General features: G+C 39.7%; 1 protein-coding gene across 1 annotated transcript; it reads left to right on the top strand.

Annotated features, from left to right (window-relative positions):
- The first annotated feature begins 294 nt into the window (after positions 1 to 294).
- LOC132583161 (vomeronasal type-2 receptor 26-like) lies at positions 295 to 9,284 on the top strand. Its single transcript, XM_060254834.1, has 5 exons — positions 295 to 569; positions 2,593 to 2,884; positions 6,107 to 6,184; positions 7,749 to 7,875; positions 8,374 to 9,284. Exons 1-5 carry the CDS (start codon positions 295 to 297, stop codon positions 9,282 to 9,284), a joined length of 1,683 nt encoding a protein of 560 aa, XP_060110817.1.
- Positions 9,285 to 9,765: the final 481 nt, after the last annotated feature.

Below are 9,765 nucleotides of genomic sequence, written 5' to 3'. Positions count from 1 at the left end.
GCCTCAGCCTTTTAGCAAATGAATGACTGCCTAACATGCAATTATCTATGAGTCCTGTGATCATGAATTTGCCTATAAAATGAACTCTTTTTTTTTTTTTTAAATGATTCTATCAAATACCATCAGCACTGTTCAGGGCAAGATACTGCTCAGGGCAAGCTTGAAACAATCTGCTTTTGATAGTTTTCCCTAGGCTTGTGGAATCTTGCTGTCGGATTCACCGGAGAGCAGTTTCCCAGGTCAAATCTTAAACATCAGATGGTGTAACCAGACTGCTGGTAGACAGTGGGGGATATGACTGAAGGTTTGTCAAGAGACCAAGTTTCTGTCTTCTTGATGACAGGTTCCAGCTTGCCTTTACAGCTCCTGGTATTTCTAATGCTGCCTCAGACTGAATGCAAGAGGAATAATCCTGCCTTGTGGATTATGGATGATCAGCTCTGGACGCAATACCAGTATTATCAACCAGAGGATATGATCATTTGTGGGCTCACTTCTCAGTTCATCTTGGTTTCTGACAGTGTATCCTTCAAGGAACATCCCAAAGGGAATCCTTTTCATGAACCTTTGTAAGAAAATTTATGGGCTATTAGTTTCCATAACATGTCTATTTGGGTTTTATAACACTTGCAAAGAGAGAATGCCTTGGATCCTACTAGTTTTCCTGCTACTGAAAAGTGAAGATGAGGTCCCACTTGACCACCCACAAAGCTTATGCTGATGATCACAGAATGCACATTTACAAAAAATACATAGGATGGAGGTTGTAGTTAGAAGAGAAATGCAGTGTGATTGAGTGAAAACATTGGTTAGGTCCAACCAATGTCCCTCTAAGTTCCAGAGTCTTGTGAGCAAAAAATCTACTTTGTGAACTACTGGTATTAAAGTTGTGAGCTACTACACAGATTATTGTGCTCTGGGGCCATTTTTTGGAGCTAAGGCAAAAATGTGTGAGCTGGAGGCTAAAAATATGTGAGCTAGCTCACGCTAACTCAGCTTAGAGGGAACACTGGATCCAACCCAATATAATCATGGACATGTATACAGCCATGAATTTTAAAGAGTTTAAAGGAACTGGCATCTTTAAAAAAGTGGGTGGTGATTTCCCCTCCTTCTCTAAATACTGCAGATCCTGAATTTCCTCCTATGGCATTCCATTGCCCACCTCATCCCACATCACTGAAAAAATCAGGGGCTGAATTCAGATGGCTAATTTGAGCTGACATATGCATGGCCTCCAGGAGGATTAAAAAAGCAAGATCAGACAGGCACAGCTGCTGCCCGTCCTGCTCTCGCACTCACCCCATCCTCTGATGTCTTTGAGACAGATCAAATAGCTAACACTAAAAATCTGGCCCTTTCTTCCGAGTAGGGTTTGTCTGTTTCCCTCTACTGATGTCTTCTAAAGGAGCATTTAGACATAAAATGTTTTTATTGTTTTGTTTTGGGATCTCCCATTAGGTGTAAAGATTTTAAATACAGAAATAGATAATTGCCACCGACGTATTTTGCAAATGAAATTCTTATTTGTAATAACAAGTCATGTTCAAGTATGTATTTCAGAATAAGTAAAGCACAAGTGAGAAATTCATCCTCTCCAGCATGAGTTTCTCATGAATAATTTTGGATCCTGTGAGAGTTTATGTTTAACCTGGCAAACATTAATTTCATGTATGATATTTTCTCTAATTTTTTGCAGCTTTTTTTCTCAAATTTATAGCTCTAGAAATTCTTATTACAGATAGAAAGGTGTCTCAAACCACTTCTTCCTTAACTTCTTTATTACTGGGGGCGGGGGAGTATTCATTTATTGCTGATTTGAGCTTATGTACAGAGATATCTTCCTTTAATTAAAAAAAATTCTGACTCACCACATTCTAATTGGCTACTTTCGCTAATATTTTTAGGACCATGGTCTGATCCTGTCATAGGACTGCTCTCTGCTGCCCCAATAAAGGGAGCAAAGAGTGAGAAATCTGAATCTTATCAATTCTACTATAACAGTTATGTCTACTGGAGTAATAAGTGCATTCTTTTAAAGATGGGTGAATAAATATCCAGGCATCTAGTAAGTTAAAATCCTGTGAAATTTTAGAGGGTTTATGCTGCTTATACAACAGGCTTTTTAAGCTACTGTGCTACATCTAAGATTGGATTTACCGAGGTCTCGGTTGATGATTTCATTAAAATCTCTTCCAATAATTGAATGTCCTACTGCAAAGGCTTCCAACTTGGTTAGAGTTTCTGTCATGAAGAATATCTGATTAACGCTGGGTGCACATAAAACACAAGGGGTATATGCAGTCCCTTCTCTAATGCCTTTGTCAAAGATTAATCTTTCCAAGGGACACCCCAGAGTTTTGGTTAGTAGCAAAATTTGCAGCCTTCGATATTAGAATTGAGACACCCCTAGCTTTGAGGTGCCAGGGGCATCCAATTGGTAAGTAAACCATCCCAAGTTGATTTATAGTGGATATCACAAACCAGAGAACTGGCTTTGAAGCAGATTGTATCTAGAGCAGCAGTAAAGCGCTGAAAAGTAGTCAGAAAGATGAAGCCTTCATCTTACACATCCTTTGTGTTTTCCTTTAGTGCTGTGACAAAGTCCTACCGGCATCTTCTTTCCTTGGTATTTGCTGTGAAAGAAATTAATGAGAACCCCAAGACCTTACCTAACATAACATTAGGGTTCCACATCTATGACAGCTACTTTGATGCAAGGATGACTTATCAAAATACTTTGAACCTCCTCTTTAATCAAAATAAGACCATCCCTAACTACAACTGCGATGTGTGGAAGAATCTAATAGCTGTCATTGGGGGATTGAACTCTGCAATATCCTCCCATATGGCCACTACTTTAGCCATTTACAAGATTCCACAGGTAACATGGTATTTACTGAAAATGCTGCTGGGGTAATCCCTTATCCCCCCACACCTAACTTGGTGTAGTTACTATTGGAAGGGAAGGGAGCATGGTATAGCCAGATCTCATTGATCTCAGAGACTAAGAAGGGTTGGTACTTGAATGGGAGTCCACCAAGAAAGACTCTGATTCATGGTGCATAGATAGGTACAAAAGCGTTATCAAGTCTCAACTGACTTATGGTGACTCCAGCAAGAGGAATTCAAAGTGAGAAGCAGAGGTGGTTTGCCATTGCCTTCTCTGTAGAATCTTCCTTGGTTGTCTCCCACCCATCAAGTTAAGAAAGAAGCAGAGACCATTTGCCATTCCTTTCCTCTGTAAAGTCTTCTTTGGTGATCTCCCATTCAACCCTGCTTAGCTCCTGAGATTTTCCCTCCCATTGTACATAGAAACCATTGATACAAACTGGAATTTTAATTTGAATTATGTAGAAATAAATAAAATAAAAAGAATGGGTCACATATGAACAACTGTTCTGCTGGTAAATAATGAGAGTTCTCACTCACCACCAAAAAGGCTTTGCTGAGAACTGTGGGGGTCTGCTTGGAAAAATGCCACATGGGATGGTACCTTTAGATGGGTGGCAAATGAAAAAAAATGGGTGAAAAGAGCTTGCACGATCCAGTCCAGTTAGTAGTGTGTGCAGAGATTTGAGACATCAGAACATTGGCTCCTTGCTTACTCTATGTGTGTGTGCGCGTATGTGTGTGTGCCCTGCTTACTCTACAAAGAAAACGGAGACCAAAGAATTTAGATTGGAATGTCAAAAATGTGAAAACTGGGAACAACGCCACAAAACAAACAAACAAACCGAACAACCAATCAAACAGCAGAATACGAAATCAGTATTTCAGAGCTTTGCACAATTTCCAGTACAGAAAATCACAAAGCATCAGAATGCTAACAAAGAACTGATGAAATAGTGTAATAATGTGACTGGCAGAACATTGAGAATGTTGATAAGAGTGAAGAATGAAACATTTGAAGCTGTGATGGTTAATGATCCCCCACAGCGATGTGCCCTATTTGTGATTCAGATTCTCTGTACAGCATTTTTTAAAAGTTTGCTGTTCTTCAGGGTTTGTACCCAGATATCATTTCTGTCTGTATAGATCAGAGAATACAGAAAGTGGCAGACAGTGGATAATGTTGGTCCTAGACATGAGTGACTATAAAGGAAGTTCACTGAGTAGCCACCAATCTCCAAACATTTTTCTCTCGCAGCCCACATTGTTCTTATGAAGTGGGGAAGAACCTTCATGAAAGATATCTTGAGCTACTTGGAGGACAATAAAGTTTATTTTATTTTATTTTTGCTTAGGTCACATATTGTTTATTTGCTCCTACAATGAGCGATACAATCCAGCGATCTCCTTTATACCGAGTTGTCCCCAGTGAAGAGCATCAGTACACTGGATTAGTCCAACTTCTTCTGCGTTTCCAATGGAATTGGGTGGGGATCATTGCAATGAGTGATGATAAAGGAGAAGTGTTCATGCAGACCCTGGCTCGCAAGTTTTCCCAGAATGGTATCTGCACTGCATTCACTGTAAGAATTCCAACTTACAGTAATACTTTTGATATCTATAGCATGTTAAATGAATATTTTCTGAATATGGTAATTTTTCTAACCAAGACAAGCATCAATATATGTATAGTAAATGCTGACAGTTTCAGTATGAGTGCTTTACAGTTGGTGCTGAATCAATTTGACCCATATTCTATGTCACCTATACATAAGGTGTGGGTTATGACGGCCGATTTTGATTTTTCATCAGAAATATATCACAGACATCTCGACATACAAGTCTTTAATGGTGCTTTATCATTTGCACTTCATCTCACTGAAGTTCAAGGATTCCAAAACTTCCTTCAGAGCCTGAATCCCTTTGGTGAGGGAGATGGTTTTATCAGAACTTTCTGGCAGCAGGCATTCGACTGTGTATTTCCAGATACTGATGTAGGTGATGAGACAATGAATAGCTGTACTGGAGAAGAGAAGCTGGAGAGCCTTCCTGGCCCTTTTTTTGAAATGATCATGACAAGCCAAAGTTACAGTGTTTACAATGCTGTCTATGCCGTGGCCTATGCTCTACATGCCATGTATTCATCCAGAAACAAATATGGAATCAAGGCAGATGGGAGCAAGCTGGAGCATCCAAAGCCACAGCCATTTCAGGTAAAGTTTCATATAGACTGAAGACTAATGTGACAGACTATGTGCTCAGGAAGCAAAGAATACACAACAGCATTCTGTTCAGCCCTTTCTATTGGTCATGATATAGCCTCAGTTCAAGGATAGAAGTTTCTATTCAATACCTACTGTCCCCCTTTTCACAGAGAAGTGTGACCAAATTATGGTTCTCCTGAAAAAGCTGGGAACCCAGCTTAATTTTTGCATTAAGGAACCAGACTTAAGTCATTACTAAGACTGCCTCTTCCTGTATGTGCCGCAATGGGCTTTACGCTCAGAAAACCATCTCCTGGTGGTCCCCAGCCCTAAGGATGTCTGTCTTTCCTCATCCAGGACCAGGCTTTTTCTGCCCTGACCTTGGCCTGGTGGAACATGCTCCCACTGGAGATTAGGGCCCTGCTAGATCTGCTACCTTTTCACAGGGCCTGCAAGACAGGTCTGATCTGCCAGGCCTTTGGGTGAGGCAGTGGGCATCCACATTAAATCAAATTAAATTAAATTGGCCTCATTTGAACTATGACATCTTTATTTATTTATTTGTTTGTTTGTTTATTAGGTATATATTCCGCCCATTCCTATAATGGGCTTAGAGCGGATCACAACATAATTAGTGGCCAGCTGGAAATTGTTTTAATCTTATACCATTCTGTCTCCTGCTCTGAACCAGGAGGTTTCTACTTGTTTTAATATGTTGTTTTTTGAAAGCACATTTTTTTTGATAACATATGGTAACCATATCCATTAATACCTTCTTTTTATCTATCTATTTATTGATGTTAATGTCTTACGTGTTGTAGTGTTGTATGTTGTAATCCACCCAGAGCCCACCTGTGGGGTAGAGCAGAATATAAATTTACTAAAATAAATAAAAATGAATAAAATAACAACAGCAACAAAAATCCTGAATCTGATTTAGATGACTTTTTCTTTCCTACCTCCACATGCTGTTTTCTTCATGTAATCTTCCTCAATTTATTCAATTCTAGCTTCATCGGTATCTGAGGAGCATCACTTTTAATAACAGTGCTGGAGGCGAGGTGTCTCTTGATGAGAAGGGTGAAATGGTTGGTGGATTTGATATTATAAATTGGATTATTTTCCCAAATAAATCCTTTTCAAGAGTGAAAATAGGGAAAATGGATCCCCAAACACCCCTGGGTAAAGAATTGTCCATTAATGATATGGCTATTACATGGCATAGCAGCTTCAATCAGGTAAGACCTGAGCAGAATTTCTAAGGTACAAAGAAAATGCGTAACCCTGCTAATACTTTGCAGATGGCACGTTGAATTCTGTTTGACACTCTTTAAGAGGTGCGGGCAGGGAGGAACTGGCCTACTTTAATCTGGAATGTTCTTTTAACCGAAGGAATGATTTGAATATGACTTGTCCATTGCTAAATATGCTCTTCACTGAGCCTCCTCCAAATTTCTTTCTAGGTCACCATGGCTTGGGGGGTTACATTGAGCACTCATACAGATCGTTATCTCAGGGATTTATGAATTGTGTTGATTGTCATCTTGTTGATGTAGGATGTTATTAAATCTCTATGGATTTTGTATAACATTTGTTTATCCTTATTATTGTAATAGTCACTAAAACCCTGCTGTGCGGGGGGGGGGGGGTAGGGGAACTAGAAATCCAAACAAACACCTGGGCTCTTGTGATTGGTCTTAAATTAACAGTATGTATGTACAATTCTCAGAGCAGCTGAAGAAGATCCTATCTCTTGCCCAACTACTTCACTGAATTAGGTTTCATCAACAGAAGAACTATGACACAATCATAATCTGACTCACATATACCAAAATTCTTGAATAGCATCAAATATGTAGTTTTCAATTGTTTAATAGTTAAGTTTTATTGTTTCTAAAATTGTAACTGGAAATTGTTGTTTTTAACATAACTGTTAGCCGCCCTGAGTCCACTCACGGAGAGGGTGGGATATAAATCTAAGGGACGGTGGCTCAGTGGTCTAACATCTGCTTGGTAAGCAGAAGGTCCCAGGTTCAATCCCCGGCATCTCCAAAAAAGGGTCCAGGCAAAAAAGTGTGAAAAACCTCAGCTTGAGACCCTGGAGAGCTGCTGCCAGTCTGAGTAGACAATACTGACTTTGATAGACCAAGGGTCTGATTCAGTATAAGGCAGCTTCATATGTACATGTTCATATGTTCAAATAAATATAAATAAAATAAATAAATTCATTTATTCAGGGTTTTTTGGTAGGAAAAACCCAGCAGGAACTTGTTTGCATATAAGGCCACACCCCATGACATCACCATTGTTTTGTGCAGGACTTTTTTTGTAGAAAAAGCCCAGAAGAAGTTTATTTGCATATTAGTCCTCACTGATACCAAGCCGGTCGAAACTGTGTTCCTGTGCATTCCTTCTAAAAAAAAAGTGCTGCAATTATTTATTTATACTCCACTTTCCCTTTTGGTTCAAGTCTAAAATGCCTTTCTCCAACTAAATTGACTCTTCCTTTGGAGGAAAGATACTTAAGTTGAAGGAAGACTTCTTAGGCTAAAGAGAGGCTTTCTACGTGATGATTGGATCCACTCAACTATTTGTAAAAATATTAAATTGGAAAAATTGGAAAAGATGCTATTTTTTTTTTTAAATGGGCAGGTTGTTCCCCTTGCTGTGTGTAATGAGAACTGTCTACCAGGTTACAGCAAGAAAAGGAAAGAAGGAGAACCGTTTTGCTGTTACGATTGTGCTCCATGCCCAGAAGGAAAGATTTCAAACCAGAAAGGTAGAAGTCATTTTACTTTGCATTTAAATTGAAAGTGTTTGTGGTAAAAGGCAAACAAAAATCATGTATTCCTCACATGCAGACTCCATGTACAATAGACAGACTGAGTCCAGGGATGCTAGTCTACTCACCTCTTAACCTTTCTGGTCCAATTGTGAAGCTGCCTTGTACTGAATCAGACACTTGGTCTATCAAATTTAGCATTGTCAATTCAGACTTCCGGAGGCACTTTGGAGTTTCAGACAGAGGTCTTTCACACCGTCTACTGCCTGATCTACTGCCAGGATTGAATCTTCTACCTTTTGCACGGCAAGCAAATGCTCTACTGCTAAACCATGGCCCCTCTTTACAGTCTACAGAACCAATATTTCTTGGAAATCGGAAAAGTTCTGTATTTCTTGATCTATGATACAAGTGGTTAATACATATTGGGCTTTAAAGAACTTTATAGTACTATGATTATATTGGAAAATTCTTTTTTAAAATTTTTTGTTTTAGATATGAATTACTGTTTCAAATGCCCAGAAGATCATTATCCCAACAAGGATCAAAATGGATGCCTTTTAAAGAATCTCAATGTTCTGTCTTTTGATGAACCATTGGGCATAAGTTTGGCTGTTTCGGCTCTGTGTCTTTCTCTGACCACAGCTGTGGTGCTGGGAATCTTCATTAAGCACCAGAATACACCCATTGTCAGAGCCAACAATCAGAATCTCACCTACTCTCTGCTTTTCTCCATCTCGCTCTGCTTCCTCTGCTCTTTGCTATTCATTGGCCAGCCTCACTTTCTGATCTGCCTTCTACGACAAATTGCTTTTGGCGTCATTTTCTCAGTGGTTATTTCATGTGTCTTGGCAAAAACCATCACTGTGGTTTTGGCTTTCATGGCCACTAAACCGGGGTCATGGATGAGGAAATGGGTGGGAGAAAGAGTTGCCATCTCTATTGTTCTTTGTCTATCATTCATTCAAGTGATTATTTGCATGACTTGGCTATTTCTTGATCCCCCATACCCAGATTTTGACACACACTCGCTAGCAAAAGAAATTATAGTACAATGCAATGAAGGATCTGTTGGAATGTTTTATTATGTTCTGGGCTACATGGGGTTTCTTGCAATTGTCAGCTTCATTGTGGCTTTCTTTGCTAGAACACTGCCCAATTCCTTTAATGAAGCCAAATTAATCACTTTTAGTATGCTGCTGTTTTGCAGTCTGTGGGCGTCATTTGTCCCAACTTATCTTAGTACCAAAGGAAAATACATGGTGGCTGTGGAGATCTTCTCCATCTTGGCTTCCAGTGCTGGATTACTAGGCTTCATCTTTTTCCCCAAATGCTTTATAATGGTCCTAAGGCCTGAATTAAACTGCAAGGCACAGCTATCAAGGAAAAAATCAATCACAATGTAACAACCCTAAAACTGCTTACACAAAAAGTCATTAAGTAAGAATGGGTGGTTGCATCTGTTATGGACTCACTGGAATTTCCTAAACTCAGGGAGACTAGAATTCACGCCTGGTTAGTACTTGGATGGGAAACCACCAAGCAATTTTAGGATAGCTATGCCCCTGTTCTTATTTTGCCCTGAAAACTCTATGGGATTGCCATAAGTCAGTTGCAACTTGGTGGGGGGGGGGAGAGGGGGAAGTTTCTGATGCAGTTCAGATGCAGTTCAAATGCCACATCCTTAACCATTCCATTACCATATTGAGGCACCTATTCAGAACTTCCAAGGACCTACTCAGCTCAACTGATAAGGAAAAATGAAGACGGTTGTGATAGTCTTAATCCCTCTCTGTGGTTTCATATAGATCAGCGTTTCCTATTAGCAGGGTCATGACCCGGCACCGGGCCACAGAACCCTCAACACCGGGTTGCGGGGCATCCTGT

Source organism: Heteronotia binoei, chromosome 15, assembly GCF_032191835.1.
Source record: "Heteronotia binoei isolate CCM8104 ecotype False Entrance Well chromosome 15, APGP_CSIRO_Hbin_v1, whole genome shotgun sequence".
NCBI lineage: Eukaryota > Metazoa > Chordata > Lepidosauria > Squamata > Gekkonidae > Heteronotia > Heteronotia binoei.
This window is presented reverse-complemented; position numbering and strand designations above follow the sequence as displayed.

Coding starts and splice junctions, on each gene's coding strand:
- LOC132583161 (XM_060254834.1), top strand. CDS start 295: ATGACTGAAGGTTTGTCAAGAGACCAAGTTTCTGTCTTCTTGATGACA. Junction 570..2,592: donor AATCCTTTTCATGAACCTTT/GTAAGAAAATTT, acceptor GTTTTCCTTTAG/TGCTGTGACAAAGTCCTACC. Junction 2,885..6,106: donor CCATTTACAAGATTCCACAG/GTAACATGGTAT, acceptor ATTCAATTCTAG/CTTCATCGGTATCTGAGGAG.